At 40.6% G+C, this 25,524-nt stretch overlaps 1 protein-coding gene across 9 annotated transcripts in view; it reads left to right on the plus strand.

Moving 5' to 3' along the window:
- The window catches only part of NSD2 (nuclear receptor binding SET domain protein 2), a 97,004-nt gene that overhangs the window by 20,487 nt on the left and 50,993 nt on the right, over positions 1-25,524 (plus strand). For 3 of the 9 annotated variants that reach the window (XM_021535661.3, XM_077782716.2, XM_085578485.1), the window contains exons 1-2: positions 3,905-4,026; positions 18,033-18,658. In XM_021535661.3, the coding sequence (XP_021391336.2) occupies positions 18,062-18,658 (597 nt within the window). In that variant the 5' untranslated portion in view covers positions 3,905-4,026; positions 18,033-18,061. The other 6 variants (XM_085578481.1, XM_077782714.2, XM_021535663.3 and 3 more) reach the window with 5 other exon arrangements.

A 25,524-nucleotide genomic window follows, 5' to 3' on the forward strand; every position in this document is an offset into this window, starting at 1 on the left:
ACTCCATTTTTATATATCAGTGCAAAGGTGATGCCAGCATGAAAGTGTCATGGTAATAGTAGGGATAACACTAAACAGGTATCTCTGCATCAGTGCTACATCAAATCAGGACAATGGGCAGCATTAACTTTACCAGTGTATTTATGGTTTGAACTGTTAATGCCTTCAGTGTTCATCCCTAATACATGGAAAAGTCTGTGAAACAAGAAAAAACTACATCTGCAGATTCTATATGGCCTATTACAGTACTTATTCAACACCTTAGTACAATAAACACTGCAAACATGCTGTGCTGTTCTGCTAATTTGGGAATATCTGATTAACACATGGACTAAACTCATGTAACTTCACCTTAGCACTACTTTGAGTTAACATTGCCAGCAAGAAAACCTGCATGCAGGAAAATATACACTAGACAGGTTCTTATATAAAATCCTAAAACAAAAGCAAAAATGGGTACAAGAAAGGATTTTAGAAAGCAATCCTTAGCATCCACATAGAAGAGAAACATAGACAGAAGGCTCCTGCCATGGAGATCTACCTACAAGATTAAACATGCTCATGAACTGCACTGTCTTTGTTATTTGCCTTTGCCAGGGGAATGGCAAAGCTTCAGCACAGGGACTGCTGGTCCCCATCACATCTAATGGCAACAAGTACCCCAAAATGTGCCCCATCCCCTTATCAACAGCACTGACCCAGCTCTCCAAGAAGGGAGCTCTGCACTGAGTAATGCCACACACGCTGCCTGCTCCTGACCTCTGTCTAACACAGTGGAACTCCAGCAAATGCAGCACAAGGCCTCGGCTTGTCCAGCACTCACTGTCCCAGCTGCAGCAACAAATAAAACTTCCTTCACCTTCACAATTCCAGCACATGCCTAAAGCCAGGGGCACTGAATTCAGTTACTGCTGAATAAGTGATCTTGAAAAAGTGCCTGAAATGAAATTATCTTTTGGCCGAGTAACTAATTGATAATATCCAAAATATTTAAATCTTTCTAGGACAGCATGCTACCACTACATCTATTAAATGCCTTTGAGTTGAAAGAGGGATATTAATTGTGATACTGTGTTACACAATAAGTAACAAGTAATAAAATTTTAGACACCAAATGAAGCAGGAATCACTAATAAATGAATACTTTTATTTGCTCTAGTTGTGCATATTTGATATTTCTTTGATAGGCCATTGAAACCAAAACTGCTAAAAAATATTGACTAATTAAAAAACACAAGGAAATACAATGAAAGAACAAAATCTCCAAGACGTTCAGCCTGGGAAATTGTAGCTACTAGAAAGTGATTAGAGGATGTTTCCTTCAACTCCTTCAAAGCTATTGCTCAAGTGTAATGCAGCATGCCTGTGATTTGTCAGCACAAGCTTACTCTGCACTGCATATGCATTTACACCTTGAGAAGTTACAGCTTTTTTGAACTCAGTTTTCAGAAGTGTCACGTAACTATACCCCCTTGCAAAGGACCAACCTCTTTGTGTACTTCAGTGGAAAAATGAGGTATCCACAATAACAGCTCAAGGAAATGTCCGATTGTTTTGAAAATTAAAAAGCCTGCAAGCACAATTTTTATTTAAAGGGTCAAGACATTGGACAAGTTTGCACCATTGCCTATCTACAATATAAACTGGTAGTATTCCAGTTAAAGGTGTTAAGTCCCAGCATAAGCTTTCCTGGAAATCTGCATGGTGGGTTTATCAGGAGGTAATTACATGGTTGCAAATCTTGATCTCGCAGACAAGGCCAGTGATCTACAGGAATTGTAAGGACTAAGGAAGATTTGTCACCTTGACCATGATAACAAAATCCTTCCACTTACACCTTAAAGACCTGGCACCGATGTCAAACATAGGAACTGTGTTATCTGTAGGATATTATGCATTAGTGATAAGTACAAAATGAAAATATTTTTCTCTTTTTAAGTCATGCATAAAGATAAATTTATAGCATTGGGCCTGCACAAAGTTTATTCCTAAGAGAAAGTAGATAAAGTATTTGTATCATGCAAATTTTTGATAATGTTTTTTTATGGAAGTTGGGGTGGGTTTTGGGGGAGGAGAACAGAAGACACTCCCAAATACATGGTATGCTTTGTACTTTTAGTATGTTATTGTTCGACTATGAAGAAAAGCAAGCCTGTCTATTCCCTTAAACAACAGGATTCATATCCTTGCACTTCTATTTATTTGTATTGATACTGGTGTCTCTATTTTTAATTAGAAAAGATCTTTAGCTTCTCTGTGACTGCATTTAACTGAACTTCAGAAAGGAAGCTGGATAAAATTTTCACGACTCCTAATCCAAATTAGCTATTTTAAAATGCAATGGCACTTTATCTTTAGTGCTGTAAACATTGACATTCTGAAACTAAATCTTGTTTGTCTAACACCTTAAAGATAATGTATTTTCTTTTTCACAGAAAGGTTGTAAAACAAGTTAAAGTACCTTTATCACTGCAGACAGATCTCCTCCAGCCACCTTCAGCCAAAGGTTTTAATCAGCTAATGATTAAGATTTTCACTACTAAGTACTTAGCACTAAATTTGCACTGTTCAACTGCTAACTGCCGTGCAGCCACCATTAAACACTCACGTAAAAACATCAACAAACTTTAACATATGAAAGTAAAATAACGATCACGTAAAAAAATAAACAGTCTGAGCCTTTCTGTAACAGATGGCCTAATTTCACCATTATCCATGAAGTATGATGCTGGTGTGTTCCCCTCCCTCAATTATCATCTGTTTACCTTTGGCAGGAGTTGCGACAGGTCGTTAGCTGCCAGGTTAATACAGTATCCATAGCACCGAGGATCTCTATTCTCTGCCTGGTACACAAACACAGCTTCTCAGTGCTCCATAAATCCTTTATTAAACCACTGAAAGCTTGAAAAACCTGGCCATTACCTGCTTTATATTATCTGGCGCAACGGTTCATGAGAATATTTGTTCCTATTGTAACATGATGGCTATTTAACGATTTGACCTTAAAAAAAAAAAAAAAAAAAGAAAAAAAAGCTGTGTTTTCGATTGACAAATTACAAGCACATGCACTTATTTTGATGCAAGCTTATAAAAAAAAAAGCAACCCAGTCCATACTTCCAGAAGAGGCAGCCCGGATAATTCGCAGCCAGGCACACTCCGGCTCTTACAACCATTCGACAGCCTCTAAATTGTGTGCAGTTGTACGGAAAGTCAAAACATTTGGCTTAAATCAGGATTTTCAGAAAGCGCACGTGTACGGTGGCTCAGGCCAGCGGTGAGGAGAGCACTTTTCAGCCGGCCAGGAGAGAAATAATAATATAAAGATATTTAAAAGTAAACCTTTTTCACCAACCCCTGTATATTCCCTTCCGTGAGGGAAGGGTGGGTTCAACACGTTCTTGCGCACCTGGGGACGGCTCACGGCCACATCCCCGTATCCCAGGGAAGAGAAATAATAACAACAAAAAGATGTTTTTAAAGAAAGCGTTTCCCACCGGGGTGGGCGGGCTCTGAACGCGCTCTCGCCCACCTGGGGGCGGCGAGCCAGGCTCCCCCGAGCGGGTCTGGCTCCCCCGAGCGGGTCTGGCTCCCCCGAGCGGGTCTGGCCCCACCTCGCCCCGTGGCCTCCCCTCCCCTGGCAGCCGGCCCGGCCTCCCCACTCTGCCGGGCGGCCCCGCTCCCGGCCCCGCTCCCGGCCCCGCTCCCGGCCCCGCTCCCGGCCCCGCTCCCGGCCCCGCTCCCGGCCCCGCTCCCGGCGGGCGCCGCTCCCGGCGGCCGCGCGTGCGGGCGGCTCCGCGCGGGGGGATTTGAAACGGCCGCTCCGGGGGCCGCGCGGCGGCGGCGGCCAATCAGCGCCGCCGATTTTTCGCGCTGGTTCTGGCCGGAGGAGGGGGCGGGGCCGCCGCGCAGGACCCGCCGGAGCCGCCGCCGCCGCTGTGTCGCCTCGGCTCCCGCCGCTCCCCGGCACCGTGATACCGCCGCCGCCTCGCCCGGCTTCCCGGGGAGAAGGATGCGCTAGGGCACAGGTCGGTAGGCCGGCAGCGCGGCTGGCTCTCCCCCGCGGGAAGGGAGGAGGCACCCGGGGCACGTTCCCGCAGGCCCCGGGCGGGAGGCGGGAGCGGCGGCGAGGCTCGCCCGCCCGCCCGCTCGCGAGGATGCTGCCGCCCGGCCGCGCGCCTTGCCGCGGGCACCGCGAGCCCCCTCCCGGGCCGGGACCGCGAGCCCTGCCCGGCAGAAACGTAGCGGAGGCGGCGTGGGGGACGGGGGGTTCCGTGGCGGGGCATCCGCGGCCCCCCTCCCGCCCCGGCGCTTCTCCCGGGGACTCCCCCTCCGCCGAGACTCCGCTCCCTTCAAACTTACCGTCTCCATCTGCCCGGGCAGCCCGCAGCTCCCGTTTCCCCCTTCCCTGGAGGAGGGCTTTTTGTTCGCTCCCCCCTCCTCCCCCCGCTACCTGGCCCTCGCTGCGGGGCCGCGGGTCCCCCGCCTGCCCCTCGTCCCCCCCCAGGCTGCCGCAGGATTTGTGCCGCTGCCTGGGCCTGACTCCTGGGTGGCGGAGGAGCGGAAAGGAGCGATGCCTAGCCGGAGTCCCGGCTGTTGCAGCTTCATCCTTTCCCCCCGACCGCCTCCTCCTCCTCGTCGGCGCTGCGGGAGGTCGGGGGCAGCATAAAGGGGTAAAGGAGAGGTGTCCACCCGTCCCACCTTCCTCCCGGGCAATGGGGGATCAATCAGTGCAAATCAGAAAGAAAACCGGAGCGGGGGGCACGACCGATGGGAAGGGAGAAAAAAACCCTCCCCAGGATTTAAACCGCCCCCTTAAGGGGTAGTGAGGCTGCAAATGTCCCCCCGTGGCGGTGGGGGGAGGTGGAGGCTGCTCCTGCCCCTTCCCGCCGGGTAGGACTGAGATTGTACGGCAGCAGGAGTGAATGTAACTCTGGAAATGTATGGAGGGGGAAGCCATGTTTGATTTATTCCTCCACTAAACACTGGTGTGATGATCCTTCTACTTACACCCTTCTGCAGTCCATCCTGGACCGGCATGGGAGGAGAGCCTTGTTAGGAAAATGGAAAGAAAACATTCCTGCGAAGGCGTGCGGGCTCATTGGCTCAATATTCATTAAGTATAAGGGGACAGGGCTCTTGTAACTTGAATTGATATTTGTGTGGTAAAAGAGCCTGGGGAACTTGTATTCCCAAGGCCATAGTTACAGCTCATCTGCTGTGGCTTTACCGCTCTGGGGGTGGAGAAGGGAATTTGCCATACTTCTTGAACGTATTTATACTTGCTTTTTGGTTTTGGCTTTTTTTAAATATGTCGGCTGAAAGGAGGAGTAAACACTAGTAGAAGTACAGAGACAGTAAACACCATATTTAAACACATTTCAGAGAAAAATGGGCTTCTTGCTAACAGACATAAGGCAAGTAAGAGGCTGGTACCAGTCATTGCCCGTGTATTTTATGTGTGAGTATTTTCATATTGGCATTTACATTAAAATTGGTTTGTAATGGTTGTTAAATTTAGGAGCTAGTGTACCCCACACTGAGTAAGCTAAATAGGTCTGCTTAAAAAAAAAAGAAAAAGGAAGATATGTTTGGCTTTTAGCCTTTGCATACATTCAAGGAAGGTAAACACTGGGGTGGAAGTGAAGTTTGTAATATATTTTGCCAAGAGTCCTTGCTAGTGACTTAAGCAGACATATATTTATATATATATATATATATATATATATATACACATATATATAAGGTTACTAACATTCCTTACACATGGAATGTGTGGCTTCAGCTGCAAGAATAAATTGGTTCTTCACCGAAATGTTGGTATGTTAGTTGAATATCTGCAAACTTATTGCTGAAGCTATTATTTGCTTGTTTGCTGTGGGAATTTCGCTTGGGAAATGCAGCGTATCAACGTTAATAAACTCCTCAGTTTCACAGTGTGGTGAATTTGACTGTGGATTATTTGACTGTTGGATGAAATAATTGAATTAAACCACTGTTTTGCAGGGCTACTCAGGGCTCAGTACTTAAAGTATATGCAATTTTTGGTTGCTTCAGTAACTATCTATATCCTGTATATTAAATCATACAGTGATTTTTGTCCAGTATGCAACCATCAGAAAATCTGACCCTTTTTTTTCTGTATGTGATAAAAAATGCTCTTAAATATTACTGGAGACAGTGTGAAGGTTATAGGACTGTCCACCCTCATGCATGCTTGGAAAAATCCAGATATTAAAAGTACAGTAAAACCTACTACTTTATTAACTATTATTTTAAAATGCCCAAAGAAACTGGGTCATTATACTTTAAGGGTCTAGATTTAAAGTAGTTTAGAAGATGGAAAATAAAAATAAAATACATTTTTTTTTAGCTCAATATGAATCCAACAAATGGCTGGTAGGAATTAAAAAAAAAGTGTTTTATTGTCTGTAGAGCTATGTGCCTTTTCTGAAGCCAGTGGTAGTTTTGCAGGTGAGATTATTGCATGTAAATTACTGCCTGCATGCAATAGACTGGATATTACAGCAAAACCAACCCTGCTTGGGTTTAGACTGGAAGCAAAAATGACTGTTGATGGGTGGCTTTCTAATATTTGGGTGGTGCATGTACACATATATGTGGATTTGTGTCCAAAACACTGCACTAATAAAATAGCAAAGGAGTGGCAAGAAGAGATTCCTTTTCAGTGTCCTGTTGTTTGTGGCCCTTTCACCTCTCACTGTTGCACTGAGCCTGCTTTTTGTTCCACCAGTGTCAGTGCATTTCCCCAGCGAGGTCTTGTTTCTGCAGCCTGATAAATGTGAGTGTTTCCTTGTGGTCGATCCAAGCCTATTGACTGCATTGGGGCTCCATGTGCATAAATGTTCACCTGCTCTGCTCCAGATTCCTGTGTCAAGGATCTGGTGTGTGATGAGTAGAAGATGCAAAACAAGAATTCTCACAGTGATTTGGTTACTGCTGGTCATCCCTGCTTATATAACCACACACCATTTCTTAGGTTTTAAGCATAGAAGATGGTTTAATGCATGAAAATTATTTCCTGTACAGAGCAAGGTGAAGGGCCAGGCCTTTTCTAGGAAAAAAAAATTAAACCTCTCCTCGAGCGCAGTGTGCTGCACAGTGAGAAGCATCCATTAAGTGGAATTGCTGAAAACAACAGATTCCCTAACAGTCAGTAATCAGGCATGATAAAGAACTGCTTGGGTGGGACTAATAATAATGCTGTGGATGATGACTGCATGTTTTAGTGCTGTGTTTGTGGCTATACTATTTGAGTTCTTTCATTACTTTCCTGCTAAGAGAATTGAAATGGTCTTATGACTGAGTAGATGTGATAGATCTGGTATAATTATCAAATCCGGCCTTGGGATGAAGCAAGAATGGAGATCAGAGAATGGTGTAGGTAAGAAAGAACCTTAAAGATCATCTAGTTTCACCCCCCTGCCATGGGCAGAGACACCTTTTACTAGGGCAGGTTGCTCAGAGCCCCTTCTCAAGTGGATCAGTAAGTCCCATGTTTCTAAGGAACATCACTTCCCAGTTGCTGTAGCTTTGAGAAATGGCTTCACTTAGGATGTACTAGAATCTTGGTGGTAAATGAGAAGTGGAGATGGAACATGGCACCAGGATAAGTGCTCAGGTGGTGAAGAGAGAAAATAATTTCTCATCAGAGCTTGACATGTGAGTCCAAATTTGCTTTGGTGCATAATTGCAGAGAACTTGGGAGAAGAGTGGGCTAGTAAGGACAGCCTTGTTGATGTGCCAGTAGAATGGGTCAGTCAGCTATTTTATACAGTTAATACAGTCCCCTGGAAGGTTTTGATTCTGAGAACATTTCTGAAGGAAGAGAGAGGAACTTCTCTCTACTTTAGAGGAACCTAAATTTTCTACCTTCATTGCACCTTGAAATTAGCTTCTCTATGACCTGCAGTCACTGGAGGTAGCTGTATAAATGTATTTGCCTTTTTCCTGTCACTGACAGAAATTATTAAAATGACACATCAGGTGTTTTTTTTTTAATATTTTAGCCAAGTTTGTTAACATCTCTAATAGTTAATTTATATTTTCTAGCATCAGCAGGAAGAGAAGTTTTTGGAATCTGTAGAAGGAAAATGTAGACCATATTCCTTTCTGGTGCCCTTTTGATTGAATAGCAAGCTACAAAAATACTCAAAGTTCATGGTGAGCAGGAATATATACTACTGTATATTCATACCTTGTGATGATAAGTAGTGCATGATGGACTATGCATTAACCTTCCTGACAAGCAACTCTAAACTTTAGCACCAGGTAATCTGTTGACTCTCTGGTACATTCAACAAGCAACTTCTGTCCAAAGCATATAGTAGATTATAACATAAATGGAATTTTTAAAAATGCATGTTGTGTGCAATAAACAAATACCTGTGAATCATGGTTGAACTAAAAGCAAGATTTGTACTATCCTTGCTAATAAGAAAGGAAATTTCATATTAAGAAATTATACCATTAAGAAATAATACCATTGCATGGAAGTTGTTCTTAGGGTACCATGGTGTGGAAATCAGGTGTTTGAAAATGTATTTGAATGTTTCACAGCAATCAGATTGCACTTAGTGAGTATGGAAGAGTGAAGTACTAACCTAATGTACTTCACACTTTTCATATGTTGGGCAAAATGCCTTTGCCCTGGGGCACCACTGATCTCGTATATGACTTATTGTGAAACTAGTGAAGTATATAAGAGACTTAAAGCATGTTTTAAATTGCAAGGATTGCTCAACAGGTGATGGCTCTGTTTCTAGTTTTGTTCCCATTCTTTTAGCTTGTCCTTTTTTCATCTTGGTGCAAGATAGGAATTTGATCTTCTTTTGAACTTTGGTATTCAGCTCCCCAGCACAAATTGGAGCTATTTGGGCTGAGGATACATAAGTGGCAAATGACTGGAAAACTGCAGTATGATGTGCTATTGAACTTGATTTTCATGGAAGCTTTACCATTTTTCCTCTGCTGTCTGTGAAGGATACTGTGTCTCTTTGGAGAAGCACAAGGATGTCTTGTTTGTTGGCTGACAGAGAACACCATTTAACTGTCTTTGTGACATCTCTTTGGCATGTGGCTTATACAAAATATTAAAATACTAGCATCTCTTTAACACATCCATGCTAAAATACACATTTAAAATGCATTTTATATAGAATCATAGAGTATTCTGAGTTGGAAGGGACCCCCAAGGACCATTGAGTCTAGCACTGAAGTGAGTGGCCTGTACAGGGACTGATGTTAATAACCCCACGATGCTGGGATTATTAACACCGTGCTCCAACCAGCTGATCCAGACTCAGGGTATACAAATCATCTTCAAACGTATTTGGCCTTGAGGGCTAAGATCAGAATTCCATGTTTTCTTTGCCAAAGTCAAAGAACATAACAGGAATGAGTTCTGTTCTCTGAGTTCTGCCATAGTAAACAAGAGATACACAAAGGAGCAGATGAGATATTCTGTGAAAAAAATATCTTTAAGAGAAAAGGAAGGCTGAGGTTAGGGAAGATCTCGTTAGAAATGTGATTTAAATGGAATTTGAAATATTTTGAAAAGCTACTGATTAAAGAATAAAAGAAACATTAGAAAGAATATGTAGTAATGCAGCCTTCTGTCATGGTGTTTGGGAACCATTTCACATATTTACTCATTCTCATAAGCAGAAGTGCAAATGTTCATGCTGTGGCATGGGTTAGTCTCCAGAGCTAAGGTTCCCAAGATCACATATCAGATAAATTAATTGTGCAACTTGCCAATCTTTTGGTGGGAGATTCCATTGGAGCAGAGATCCTGACTGCACTGGCATGAAACATCTGAACTGGGGAGTTAGTTATCTCTGCAATAAAGAATACCTAGATTCTAGTCTGATGATAAAGTCAGAGGGATTTAAGCCAAAGTATGAACCTTGTAGAACAATGTAGGGTAAAAGATGTGAATATGGATCATTTCCCTATATGAAGTGGTTGCCACCAACTTTCAAGGAAATACTTCAGAATGAAATTAATGTTGTGATTTTTCTGTGAGTGCAGAATGCAGGCTATCAAATGCTGGTTTGTAGTAGCACTCCTGAGCAAACTAGAAACAAATGCTGGGATTAAATGTGGAATGTGACTGAAATTCAGCAGCAAAAAAACAAGTTCCAGTCATAAAATGTGTAGCTGAAAGTGCATGTGCAGTATTTATTCATCAGGTGAAAGCCTGGCTCAAAATGGTAGTGATAGCTGAGCCTTCAGAAACTGCAAGTAAGGAGAACAACTACAATTTCTTAACACTAATTTCTACAGTCAGAACTCGATTTTCCCATGAGAAGTATGTACAACAGAATTTGTCCAACGAACTAAATTTGATAAGACAGTGAAGTAATGCACAAAGCTAGTACTGTGCTGAAAGGAAAGCAAAAAATTGCAGGAGATACCCACTGCAAACCTCTACACAGAAGTTTTGGAAAGTGGACAGGAAGGAATTGGTTTGTTAGACAGGGAAGTGTTATATCTTTCTGTCTTCAAGTGGAATGGATGAGGTACACTATATCTACAGAAACTTAAAGCTCAAATTCCAGACCTTTTACCTCTAACAGTTACATTAATAAATTGCTGAGAGATTTTTGATGTAGATGTAGCAAAAGAAATAAAAAAGGAATTAAGAACTCTGAGAATTATGGTAATGCATTTTGACAGGAGCATGGTAAAGCTCCAGCACAGGGAAATAGTTCAAGTAATGTCCAAACCAGAAAGGCCACTTCATAGGAAGTATTTGGATTTGTTTGAAGAGTGTCTAATGTTTGAAGTCTCAGGCCTTGCTTGAGTGTTCCTGGCATACATCTGCCAGTTCCCTCTGTGTGTTTTGCCCCAAGGTAATACATTGATAGAATTATTAATGTAGTTGCATGTAAATGGTTATGGTCTGTGTTAAGTAGATCAGAATTAGCACAGTATGGCCAGGATCACATTATAGTCAGTTATGTTCAGATGTGGGTATGTGCAGTTTTTAGTGAATGGTGCATAACTGTGAGTTAAACTCCAGCTGTGGAGTCAGGATTAATTACCTGTGACCTCCACCCTCCAGATCTTTTCCTAATGCTATGAGATGTGAAGCTGAATGTACTGGGTGAAAGAGATCAGCTATTTGTACACATTACCTGTCCACATCAGAGAGGTGCATTATGAGTGCAATGTGTTGCTGCTTCTGTAAACAGAAGATGTGGCCAAATGCTGCTCTAGGATTATTTTACCCTCTCTACAGCTGGGCCTTCGTAGTGTTGGCAAAGCCTCACATATCTCCAGTGTCACTGCCACTTCCTAGAATGATTCCAGTGCATCAAGTGTGCTTCTGGCATTTAAATGCACCCACTTGGATGAACAAGTTTTAATGCTGTGATAGACAGAGATAGCACACTTGTCAGGGTCTAAACAAAATGGTTGTAGCCTCTGGATTAGAGTTAGCTGCTGTCTGGTCAGATCTGGGAAACACTGATTTCTGTAGAGGTGTAGCAGATAACATCTTGTTAACGTTGGCGTTTGATTCACTGCCTTTAATATTTTGTGGTGTTATCCCAGGTTTGATCTTCCCTTCCTTGAATTCCCTCAGAATTCGAATGATTAGAAATTTTCATGATTCTCTTGGTGAAGCTTCAGGCAATTGCAGTGCTGTCACAATTACATATGGGAGTAAGAGCAGAATCACTGGCCACAGTAAAGAGGAAGCAGATTATAGTGTGTTTATCTGCTGCAGTGAATATTATGTAAGCCAGAGGATCCAGATCCTGAAAGTGTGGTGCAAGGAGTAGAGGTGGGATGCTGACAAAATAAAGGCAGTGGGATGGGATTAAAAAAGGTATGGGAAATTAAAGTAATGTTAGACCAGGTGAAAAAGCAGTATAAATAAGGAACTCTGCACTGAAGTGCTGTGCTATTTGAGATTGATTGATTGTATTTGGTTCTTTGTTCCCAAGCTATGTAGATGCCAGATGCACAACTTTGGCCTACCTGAAAGATAGGAAAAGACATTATTTCATTAGTGAGCAAAGATATAAACTGAGCAAGTACTAAATTGTTGAGTCCTATTTTGCTAGAGAGGGACCATTCCCTTTGGAGCTCTCCAGGACACAGAAGAGTCTTCGGTTTGGGAGCTGCCTTTTTGTATTTATTAAATATTGCTGGTATATTCACTAGTTCCTACCATTTTAGGCACCAGTGTTCCTCCCTGCTTATGTGCAGAGGAGAAGCCTTTCTTTTCTGTTTGATCTGTGGTCCCACCACAGTGGTATGTGTAGTCTCTCTTCAGACAGAATTACAACATCTTAGAAGAATTTGATTTTACTCAAATATATCTCATTGCTTCACCCACCTCCAGCAGCATGAGTGGAACTGACAACATTAAATTTCTGCAGCAGTGGAAAAGAATATTTCTGTAATTTTATGTAAAGGAACTCATGCAGAGGAATCCCCTTAGAGGATCTTCTAGCCTTGTCCACAAAAAAGGGTTGGTTGCAAAAGCTTTTCCCAAGGAAGAACAAGAAAGCAAGTCCATCCATTTTGTAAGCTTGCTTTCTGCAGTAGAAAGTGACATTTAATGGGAAGAAATTTCTTTCTATTCTACAGCTGCTAATTGTACTTGATAAAAAGGCAGTAAATACTTGTTTTGGTTCATGAAAATAGCCTGTGACATTGAATTTAGAAATTTTATCCATCAGGGGAAAAAAAGCAAATCCAAAACAAATTTTAAAAGATGGATACTTTCTTTTTCCCCCTCAAAAAATTTGGTGACAAGTAGTATTAGGTAGTAAGTGCAATTGTAAGTACACTAACTTCTTTCACAGAGTTTTCAAAATGTACTTTTTCTTGTTATATCTACTGCAAGATTAATAAAGTCTTCAGGTGCTTTTACATTAAAAATAATCTCCTTTGGATAAACGGTTTTTTTTCAGAAATTTTCCTAAGACTCATAAATTTTTAGAACAGTTTGGTATATTTATTTTCAATTTTATCTCAGCTACTACAGTAGTACAGAAAACCTACTACTACTATAGGTTTTCTTCATGAGTGATGCTGCTTTTAAATTTTCTGGCTAGAACTGTTTGTGACAACTTTTGGCCAATCCTGCAGTGCAATTTTTAGTTGTGTTTTCTTCTAAAATAAAATTCTGTTTAGATCCTGTATTAATTTTTCATTGTTTTAATGCAGGGAAGAACAGTTAACAGTGTACTACACTACAGTAAATATTCATCTACTCCTATTTGATATTTTAGGAGTTTTATACAAGATAATATGAATAAGTATACTCAAGTTTTCAAATGTATTAGCAAAAAAGTTTTGTAACATGTTTAATCTCATTAAATATTTTCTCTGATTCTGATCTGAAAATACCAATAACCTTTTGTCTTAAAATTGATGAGACAATGGAGAACACTTCTCAGAAAGCAATCTTAATGCAAAAAAGCAGCAGCCATCTATTAGCTTATTAGTGCCAGCTGAAAGCCTGATTTGTAGGTAATAAAAATAGCTTTTGTGGATAAAGTTCTCTTACTGTGAATTTGTATTGAGGTGTGTCATTCTCCCCTTCTTTCTCCCACCTTCCTGTGCCTTCCCCAAGTAATTCACCAGAGTAAAAACGCTTGGATGAAACAAAAGTGATATTTAATAGAGATACTTGTTGATAATTACTTACTCAGTTCCCTCCCTTTGGCAGAATTGAAAGGAATGGAGTACTCCATTCTTTCTGACACACCAGAAAAGCATCTCTGAAATTACAGCAGATGTGGAAGAAATAGCTAATAAATATCACATAAAAGGTAGTGGCTTGGACAGTGGAGGAGGAATCTGACATGCACAGTAACTGTATTTGACTCATGACTCCTGTCAGATGATGAAGTTTCAAGTAATTAATGCATGATTTAAAATGTCTGCAAGATAGTTTGCCTTATATAGAACCTGTTATTTTAGTATGAAAATGTGTACAAAGCCATTGCAAGGATTGTCTAGTTGACATTGTTTAAATTAAAAATTCTAGAGACCGTCATCTGATAAAAAATCTTCTCTTCCATACTGAAAGCTATTTGTTCACAAGACAAAATACCATGTTTATTCAGCAGACTCCTGGTTATAATTTTTTTCCCCTTTGTTAGTGAAAATGGTACTTGTTGGGTCACCAGACATTCAGTATGGGACGATACTGGCTTAAGCTCATTAGCTGCTACTAGCGTGAGATGCTTTTGTCCCCTTCTTTTCCCTGCCCTCCCCCTACTTTCCTTTTCAATAGATACAGAGTCATCTAGAAAAAGATAGGGGATTGCTTTTGCTTCTGTGTGATGCTGTGGTCCAGCATGAATGCACTTGATTTTAGCTACCAAATCTAATTGTATGCTCAGCTGCTTCAGGACCTTATTCTTACAACCTGAATCAACCAGATCTTGTCTGTGATCTATCTTATTTCATTCTTTCATGTCTTCTAGATCTCCTTGCATTAATTCTAAACTCACAGCAGCACTGCTTGGTTGGTGGTTATTTTCTCCTTGCCCCTTCTTTTCTGCTCTGTGTCCTCCTCTCACAAAGGGCCTGGTCCTTTTTCTTCTTTTTCTTATAGTGTTACTGTGAAGTTATGTATAGTTAAGGTGGTGCAAAATGTACCTGGCTTCAATTTTGATCTTTCCTGAAACCCTTTTTGGTACTCCCATGTGTAGATTTTTCTAACTTCTTTATTTTACCCAGACCCCACAATGTAGCTTATTTTTTGCAAGGAGGACTGAGATGTGTATCACTGATACCCATCCCACTGGTTGTCCTAGAGATGGTGACTAACCTGCAAATTGCTGTCTACATGTCTCATCTCCCCATGGGATTATATTTTCTGTTCAGTAATCACATCTGTTATCTTAGCCTATTATTCTGCCTCTTACTTTAAGCCTCTACTTATTTGGTTCCATTAAATCTTTGTACAAACATGGTCTATTTTCCATGTTTTATAATCTGTATCTCCTTGTTCTGATACCTTACAGTTTCAAATTACTGCCTTTGTCTTCATTTCCCCATTTACGATTGTTGTGGGAACATTAACTTCCTTTTACCAGTATTACTCCTGGATTTGTTGTCTCTAGGCTCCAGTGATTTGAGGAGCCTTTTTCAGTACTTTCAGCTGTTTTTAGTGACCTGTATTAGTGAGAATCATTAACTGAACCTTCACTCACTGAAGTTCTTGAAATCTGTATTTTCAGATGGATCGGGCAAATCAAGGTAGCTGCTAAAAGGTTCAGGGTCTTTAATTTATTGTTCTTTTTGTTTTGAGGTGGTTTTTTTTGTTTGGTTGGTTTGGTTTGGCTTTTTTGTTGGTTGGCTTGGTTTGGTTTTGTTTTTTGTGATATGGAGCGCATACTATTAGTTGTATTAGCTAGAAAGAGAATAGCACATTTTTTTTTTTAGCTGTAGCTTTTAACTTGGTTATCTATGAGTCATTGTTCAGATGAAGCTTTGAGAAGTTTGATCTGTAAGAGGTTGGAATAGATGATCTGAGGAAATCCCTTCCAGCTTAAGTTATTCTGTGGCTATGGCGACTTTTATGTTTTGACGTTCTTAAGATACCCATCCTAATTCATCAGTGTCCTGAAATTGAGTGCACCAGTAACACAGACTAACTGATTATCTACTGCTTTTTGGAGGTGTGCCTCCAGCTTGATGGCTTTGTACCTTCCAGACGTATGCGACGAGAGTAAGAGTTGTAATTCAGCAGCACAGAACGCGGCGGATGAGGAAATGCAGAGATCCTCGCCCTGCGCCGCGCAGGTCGCGGAGCCGGCCCAGAACCGCGCCTGGGCCGGGGCGGCCGCGCCGAGCCCGGCGCCCGCTGGAGGGCGCTGCGGCCGCGCGGGCCGCTCTGCCCAGCGGGACCCGGGAGCCTCCGTGCCCGAATCCAGCTCTGCTTCTTTGCTCCGTGCGCAGTCCCTGCTAGGAGCTGCGCACTCAGCAGCAGCGCGCTGTTTTGGTTGCTCTGTTCTTGGTTTTGGCGGTTTTTCTAAGGAATTTTGCACTAAGTAACTGTGTGAAATGCTTCCCAGCAGGTTTGCCTTTTGCCCAGGGATTTATAGAATTTGTTACTAGTTGTTGCTTAAGAGAAATATGATTTCAGTTAAATCTGCTGAATCACAGCTTAAAACACTCTCATGTTATTAATTGGGTTGAGAGTTTGTCTCATGTCCATGTTTTCAGAGAAGGTATTGTGAAAGGTTCTCTTTAGGTTTAGTCATTTATTCTGTTCTTGTTGAGTTTTGAGTTTCCTTTTATCTCTGATTCCTCTTAAGAAGAGTTAATATAGTTGGCTGCTTTCTACTAATTTTATCAGAGACTTTATTAGTCATTCAGACTTCATCTGGCTAAAGAAAAATTAGAAATTTTATTCTTGCAGATTCACTTGGAGTTCAGGTACATTTGCTGTCCCTGCCTTGTTTAATGCCAGATTTTCAGCCTGGAGTGAAAAAGGTTTTCATCTCTCAAATGAGTTTATACAGCTTGTGTAGAAGGATACCGTTTTATCTTGTAGATATTTTAGAGCAGGCTGTTGGGGAGATGGGAGCATTTGCTAAGGAGTGATGGAGTTATGATTTGTAATTTTTTTTCCTGCATCTTTGTAAATGAAAAGGTTTCATGTTCGTCAGCTGCTTTGAATTCAAGCTTGACATCCTTAAGAAGCTTTGCCAGGCTACAGCAGTGCTCAGTTATGAACGTGTTTACGTTGCCACTCCTGATATTGAGCTATCAAAAATGCAAGTTGGAGGAATATGCCAGGTGTAAGCATTGTAACCGTGTGCTTTAATAAACAAAGTGGGATTCAGAAATTATTTCTACCATAGCAACTGATAATTCAATAGTTATTCATCATGGTTTTTACTGCACTTTTTTGGAAGCACATGAGACTAGATTTGATGAAATTTTGATTCGATGTGTTAGTCCTTGGACTTAATCATATATGAAATTGGTTACCTTGAGCATGGATATGATGATTATTGTGCTGAGCTTTCATAATATTTATGATAGTGTATTTTTCTATATCATGTATATACCGGACCTGGTAATATGAAGAATATATGCATGTGAATTGTAAAAATTGAAACCATCATATTGCCTGGTCTAGGAGCACAAAGGAATCATTCTGCCAGATTGATTTGTTTGCTACAGTGATATGATGCTGAAATAGGCAGGGTTAGTTTTTAGAATCCTTGGAGAAGCTGTTAAAGGCAGAAAATAGTGCAGTTTTAGCTTGTTGCATATTTGCAAATTTCTGTATGAAAAGTGGGTGTAAGAGGATATTGTTGCCATGAAAAATCTAAAATTCCAGGAGTTGCTTTGATTATTTAAATTTGTCCAGTATGGTCACTGGCCTGGAGCATTAGCTGTTTCCCAGTGGGCTGGTGGCTGACCCAAAAGACTCACTCTTTAGTCATTCTTACAGCCAGAATGCTTTGGGAAATGTGTGGAGACTGTCTGAGCTGTAGTGTTTCTGCAGGGGGTGTGTTCTGATGGATGACTGGAGGTCTGTTTGTAGAGTGAGGAGGGGAAGTTTGTGATGCTGCTGTCCTTAGTGTAGGTGCTATAGGAACACAGCTGTGGGGTTTCTGTGCTGGCACAGCCTCTTGGAGAGAAACTCATCTGGTTTATGTTGTTACTAATGGTATTATCTTAGGTCTAATCTCTTACTTGTTTTATATAGTGCAATACCTTTGTGTAATTATTGTAGGCAACACTCATGCTATAGATGGTTAACAAATGGTTAAAAAGAAAGCTGTGATTTTGCTTTCCACTTTCGCTTTAATAAAATTGATGATTCATAGATCTGTTTTTCTCGAATTTTTTTTGTAATGCATATTAACAGATACTGAGGCATTTTGCCTCTGAAGATTGTAAACAAAGCTTTTTTTAGTAAAACTAATGAAGTACATTGAGTTTTACATTAGTGCTGATGTCTATCTGAATACTTAATAGCTTTTGACATTTCTTATTAAAAATATTTTTTGTCTTAATATAGCAGTGTAAGACTGGAAACATCTGGGCTGAATGGACTTTAGCATCAAAAGAAGTTCTCAACTGTTAACTCAAAAAATTAACTGCATCAAAATGAAGCAGGTACCAGAGATCCTTGGAAATACCAATGGGAAACCTCAGAATTGTGAAGTGAATCGTGAATGTTCTGTCTACTTGGGCAAAGCACAACTTTCTGCCACTCTACAGGAAGGTGTCATGCAAAAATATAATGGCCACGAGACTCTTCCATTTATTCCAGCTGATAAATTGAAAGATCTGACCTCTCGGGTGTTTAATGGCGAGTCCGGGGCCCAAGATGCCAAGCTGCGCTTTGAACCTCAGGAAATAAAGGGAGTTGGAACACCCCCCAACACTACTCCTATCAAGAATGGCTCTCCAGAAATAAAGCTGAAAATCACTAAAACCTACATGAATGGGAAACCTCTATTTGAATCCTCCATTTGTGGAGACAATGGTGCAGATGTGTCTCAGTCGGAGGAAAATGAACAAAAGCCAGTAAACAAGGAGAGGAGAAGCAGAAAAAGAAGCATAAAATATGACTCCTTACTTGAGCAGGGTCTTGTTGAAACAGCGTTAGTATCAAAGACTTCAAGCACCACTGAAAAGAAGGTAGTACCTTTTAAATGTTTTCTGTGTTTTGTGAAATTGGTTAATCATACAGTAATTTCAGTGTTTGCTCATCTTCAGGCGTTTAGTAGGTGCCCTCACAAACAGGAGTAATTTTCTATGCCTCTCTTTGTCTCAACAAAGGACAGATGCACTCTAGTTCTGGTACCTGTTTCTTCCCCAGGATAGGAATACCCCATAAATTCAGCTTCCATATCAGTAAATTAAGTCTCCAGAGCAAATCAGGGCATGTGGAAGTGCAGGATGCATGAAACAGAAACTTCCTCTAGACATGTAGCCTAGACCAAGTCAGGATGTGCATCCGAGCAAGGGAGCTCAGGACACCTCTACATTTAGAGATTGTCTTTAACTCCTGGAGAATGAGGTATTTTGGCTTCTTAATGAGCAGATGTTTCAGAAAAAAAAAAACCAAAACCCTACCTTTTTTTTCTATTTCTGGTTCTGAACTAAAACAAAAATGTACTCAGCAGTCAGTTGGCTGATCAGCCAGCCTCTTTGCCATCAGATTTTGGTGATTGGAATGTAGTCCCTATGCCTATTTGTCATCTGAAAAGAGCTGTTTTTGCTTGCTATAATCCAGTGACTTGTTTTAATTTAAAATATCTTGGTCTTGTATTTGGTGTCATTAATTTTGTGGTCAAGCTCTTTGGTTTTTTACTTCTTTTAAACATTGACATAAATGTTAATTTTTTTTTTTTTAATTTGCCTTACCAAGCTGTAAATAAGAATGCTGCTGGGAGCCCTTTCCCCCCTTTATTTAGCTTTTGTTGCTAGACTCCATTTAAAGGAATGTGGTTTGCAATAACTTTATCTCAGAGGAAAAACCCTACATAGCAGGCATACTTCTATGTATATTAAGTTTCTCAGTGAATAATTCAGAATGGTGTTGTATAACAATGGTGAATGTTGATGAATGCTTTGGATTGTTAAAAGGTCCTGGTTTTGCACACCTTAAACACGGAACGTATGTTACGGTTTTCTGTCAGCTGCAATTAATCATGGAATCGTGGGCTGAAAAATACCTCCGAGACCATCCAGTCCTACCATTAACACAGCCCTGTTGATTGTTACTTTCTTTCAAGGTTGCAGGTACAGAGAAGAAACACAGCGTCTGTATTGCTGATTTTATTTACAGTTCTTTTCAATAGAACTAATAAATGAGTACACAGAACTGTGTAAATGTGTTTCTGGGTATCAGAAATATTTATCATTTGTTTATGGTTTGAATGTATAATTTATCCTAAAATTATCAATACTCAGGTGTCAGGAATGTTGTTCAAGAGTTTGTTTTCCTTAATTTAGTTAAGGAGAATGTTTTAATGCTAACTGGTTCAGGCTTTTCTGAATCATTACTCAGAGGTAAAAGGTATGGCCAGCGTCAATATTTCGAGTAATTCTTTGTCCAGCTCATTGTTAATAAGGACAAATTGGACTAAAAGGTGGCATGTTTAATAGCATTGACAACTGGAGCATATTTGTGTGAGTTTGTTAGTTTGTTTTTTTTTGTTGGTTTTTTTGTTGGTTTTTTTCAGAAAGAGGAGGTGATATTTAATGTGTCCACCAATGCATTTGTTCTGAAGCCTTTTACACTGGTTGTCCATTGACAGTGGCCTTTAATTTTTCCTACTGCGCAGTTAATTTAAAATGAAAAGAAAGGTTTGTCTGGCTTCTTTGAGTTGTCTTTTGGGCAGAAATGATCAAGAGAAAACCACATCAACACTGTTTCCCAGAGTGGTTGGGGCTCAGTGGCTGCTGAGTGATAGGGTTATTTTCTCCTGTGCCAAACCCCTGAGTTACCAAACCACCTGCTTGATCTCAGACCTTGCAGTATTGCAGCCCTGTTCTTTTCAGAGGGTTTGAAACAGAGAGTCACATTTCTGCCTTCTTTTTTTCCTAGCATGGTGCACTGTAAAGCACAAAGGTCAAAAGGAGAAGCATTTAAAGGTTGCAAGATGTTATAAAATAACTCCTTGATTGTAAAAAACCCGGGGCTTTTCTTTCTCGCATAGGAAGGGTTTTGCAACTGTGCAGGTTTAAAATAAGGAAAAACAAATACGAGGGAGCATGTGAAGGAGATTTTTCAAATGTTTGTCCACATGTACTTGTCAGGCTTGTGACATACATGTGTTTTCTGTGATAATAACTGTAATGTCTTAGTATCAGTGTTCTTTGGTTTCAGGCTCTAGCTGTTACTCCATGGCCAGCATCCAAAGCCTTACTGTTAGCGCATCATACTGTGGTTTCATGTAGCTGATTGTGGCTGCAAAGTGGAAGTTGGGTAGATATCCTTTGAGTAAAAGCTGATTAATTTTGCTCTCAGGTACCTGTTTATTGTAGGTTACAAGTTAATGCAGAACCTGTTTGGTTTTATTTTTCAGCTGGTTTCTCTCTCAATTTCATGTTGTCCAGCCTATTACCCTTTTGATTTAGCAAAAATCACCATGTTTCAAATGCTGCCTTTTGTGTAGGGTAATTATATCTCTCTCTGGTGGACACAGCAGATTACTATTGCACTGAGGTGAGAGGCATATCATGTAACAAATGTTCCAGTGCTCTGCTGTTGGTGTTCTTCTCATTTGGGCATTTTTTGTTAACAGAAGTGAAAGCTATTTAAAACACTGTCTGCGAGTCAGTTTTCAGCTGGGGATAAATGCGATCTGCCCAGCTCTGACGTGAGTTAGATTTCTGTTGATAACCACCCGCTTTTCCAGGCCTCTGAGGAACAGCTGTAATGCTTTCATTTTCCCAAGGTGAAGGAGATGAAGTGGGAAAACCTGTGCCTCTTCCCTCCTCCCCTCCCTCTTTTCACCCTTCTTCCCTCCACCCCAGTATCTCTCCCCCTGAGGAGTTTACTTTAAAATCCAGGCCTCTGGTGATAAGGCTTGGTTTCACAGCTTTAAAGCCAAGGCAGTGCACCCCTGGCTGTTCTATGTTATGGGTGGTGGGTATCCCATGTTAGAGGTTCGAATCAGTGCCAGAATTCTGGGCTCCTGTAGCTGCTCATGTGCCAGGGTGCCCTGGGACTGGGATTTGTTCTGACTGCTTTTCCAGTCAGTTTCCACTACCAGTAAGGAATGAGATTTTCTTACTCATTGCTTGTATTAGAAGTGAAGCAATCCTGTTTGCATTGCAGAGGTTTATTTCATATATTAATGTGAAGTAATCCCAGTATGATCCCTCGAGCAATGCAGAGTTTCTGTACAGGACACAGAGAGTACATACATGTGCAGCTCTCATGCTGGGGGTCCCAGGGTAGGTCAATGCTCTCTGTCCATGGGAGCAGCCCAGTCTGTGATCCTGGCACATCTGAGCTTGTTCTGCAGAAGCTGGGATGGGCCTACAAGTGGCAGTTTGCCCTTTTGGCTGGGCTTCCTGGCCTGGCTTCCCAGCACGGGTGCAGTAGTTCACAAAAGCAGCAGCACTATGTCCAGGACAAACCTGGAAGTCCACACTCTGCTCTGCTTGCTAGTTTGAGGTTTCCAGCTGTGTGATACATGTACATGATTCAGAAACTATACCTTCCACATAGCTTCCTATCCACTTTTCTTGTAGTTCTTTTCTAGTATTGTACCAGAAACTTGGCAGGTTTTTGCTCTCTCTCTGCAGGATATGGCCTATAACGACCTTGCAGTAGCTACATGGGGAGAAATTGCAAATTGCTGGAGAAATTCCACTAGTCCTTGTCATATGTTTATGTTGCCATTTCATCTTCATAGAGAAAAACTTTCTGGCTAGCTGCATTATATCCAATACCTACATACTGGCAAAGATTTAAAAACCCAGTAAGGGTAGAACTGAAACAGTTTGAGGATGATCTAATTGTGTCTGTGGTAACTAAATACAGGAAGTTGGGGACCAATGAAGGTGATGATATTTCTCTGATGTTTGCATCTAAGCAGTAGAGGCCAGCACAAAGCAACAAGTTCCCTTTGTTATATTAGAGAATGGAATTCATTGAATGTTTTATTATCCCATTGCAGATGGTACAGATAGATCCCAAGATTGCTCATTTTGTCTTAATTTAAAAAATAAAAAGAAAACCAAGTAAAATAAGTATGTGTTTTCAGGGGAAGGACTTGATTGTTTCTTATCATCAGTTGTTAGGAATTCCAGGTAAATTACAGTTACTGTACTTGTTACAGAATGTGCAGCTAAGCTACCACAGGAGTCAGGATCTGTAGTTGTAGGATAAAATGAACTCAGTTATGTTTTCCTTTTTAATAGACTGTCTTGGGGTATCAGATCCTGACTTCAGGCGAGTGATAACACAGGCTGTCTGGCTGATGTCACCAGGATCCTAAAGGAGAAGGAGTAATTGTAAAAAATCTCTTCTGGGTGATCCCTTCAGGAACAAGAAAAATAACTTCTCATCCTTTTTGGAAGAGTTTCTGAAACACTGTTTTGCATTAGCCCTTAGTAAAGGATTAAATTTAGCTAAGCCTTGAGAACTTGTTAGTGCTAAGCAGCTCATGATGTGCAACAGTAATTGTTACTTCAGTACTTTAAATTGTTTTTTTCTTAATGCCTCATTGGAAAAGTATCTTAAAGAACCACTTGTTCTTTAAGAAGCATTAAAAAGCATCCAGCATTATAGTGGTTTGAGGGGAGATTAGAAGCTGTGAGTATTCCCAGAGTAGCTACAAAATTAATTGCAGAAAACCTGAGTATTTGTTCAAGCTTTCCATACCAGACTTCCTGTTCTTGTGTGTAAAAGTGGCCGAATTAAGTGCACTTTTTACGTAAAACTGTTGTCTCAATCAGTGTTACCTAAATAGTTTTTGTGCTCTCTCTTCATAAACATACTGGTGGGAGAATCCAAATCGAGTATGAAATAATACCTTGAAGTGTTGACAAAAATACTATCTAAGAAGAGCACTACCAGGTTGGATCAAGGAGCCATTTAATTCAGCACCTCAGCTCGGGGTAGGGTTCAGTGGGGGAGGCATAATGGAGAGTACAGATATCACAAATCATAGAGGGATGCTCCTTTTGGATATACTCAGCCTCCAGCAGTTTGTGACTCAGAAGTTTCTGGAATTGGTCATTTTGTATTTAATGGCTGTGGGTGGCTAAATTCATGGAAGGAGACCTCGGGTTCTTTTTGAACCAGTGTGAGCTTTTTGCATCCTGTACATGAAGTAACAGGGCAATAAGGCACCTCTTTCACCTTTTCAATTTGCTACCTACTTATTTTGCTAGATTCTCTCATATTAATAGAAACAGGGGTCATGGGCTTCTGTTACTGGTCATTGTGTAGTTTTCTCACAAACCTGCTCTGTTTTGAATTCCAGCTTGTCCAGTACTAGTGTGTAGTTCCATATATTATAGAAACAATTCCAGAATGCTGCTTTGTGTTATCCTTTTTCTGCACTGTGCTGCCCTTTGGGTTCTGCTGTCTTGTGGTGTTTGTTTAGAATAAGGAACCAGAACAGTAGAGGACATTCAAAATATAAATGTCGTGTGAATGCATACAGTGGCATGTTAATGATTTTCTATATTGTTCTCAATTTCATTATTTTTCATTATGAATGACACTTAGGATATGATTGATTTCTGACTGCTGCTGAACATTGAGCCAGCTTGAAAAGAGCTGTGGAAAAGAGCTGACCAAGTCAAATTGAAAGAATGTCAGCATCTCTTGCATTTTTTCACATTTATCATTGGTTTGTGCATTCCAGATATTTTTCTATTTTATTTTGGTCTTTTGGGCATTATGGTGGACATGACAGATGAAGTAAAGTGGTGAGTAAGCCACCTTTTGAAGAACTAACTTCCCTTTACATGTCAGCAGCAGATGGTGTTGAGAGATTAATGGCAGTTTCTGGTTTTATAAGCTGACCAGATTTATTCTCAGTTGTTGCACAGGTAATATCATTATTTAAATGATTTAAAATCTCGGCTTTTCCTTTTCCTCCAGCTGTATTGACCACTATGGGTTTGTTTGGCAAGGAATTTGCTGCTTGTTTCACAGTTTTTGTTGTTTTTTTTTTTTTTGTCTGAGATATGGCAGAGCCTTTCTGTTGCTCTGCTCAGTGTTCTGCTTAACCAAAATAATGCATGTCTAAGTCTCACATGTAGCAAGGAGTTAGATCTGCAGTTCAGGGTTATGTTATTTGGATGGATTTACAGGCAGATATTTGGGAAACATTAGTGATCTGTACCAGATGTAATTTCTGGCCCTTACAGCCCCCCTTCTGTCAAGAAAGAAAGATATTTTGTAGTAACCCTTAGGCAAAGTAGCAAAAGCAAAATATTTTGATCTGTCTTGGAGCAGTGGATTCAAACTCCTTTACAAGTTTCCTTGTTTTAGAGTAGATTTTATGTAGGGCAGATGAACTTTAGGTTCTCCAAAAGTGGTCTTTGTCCACAGACACTAATTTTATGTATGTCTGTTACCATCTTTCATCATCTATATTATAAATAAAGAGATCCAACTGGGCTAACTTATATTTTTGCTTTTTGTGAATACCTAAAGAACCTACAGGAGTTGTGCTCCCATGCATCATAAAATACTAGTAGCTAAAAATGTATGTTATCAATAATCAGAAATTAATTCCCTTTTCAGAAGGACTGTTTTTAGAAATTACTATTTTGAAAGCTTACTGGAAGAGGGAAAACTGAGTCTTGTATATATTTTTGTTAAACAAGCCCTGCTGTGCTTGTGTGAGGAAGGGAATTTGTGACCTCATAGCAGCAACTAATGCTATAAAAGCTTGATTTTGTTTATTTTTTGCTGTTTTGTTTGTTTGGTAAATAAATGCCAGCTTAAGTGTATGTTGTGAATGCTTGTGATAAAATGAAACTGTTTGAGATCTTAGTTCTGGTGGAATTGGCAGCACTTTGGTTAC

Source organism: Lonchura striata, chromosome 4 (genome assembly GCF_050655825.1).
Source record: "Lonchura striata isolate lonStrDom1 chromosome 4, ASM5065582v1, whole genome shotgun sequence".
NCBI lineage: Eukaryota > Metazoa > Chordata > Aves > Passeriformes > Estrildidae > Lonchura > Lonchura striata.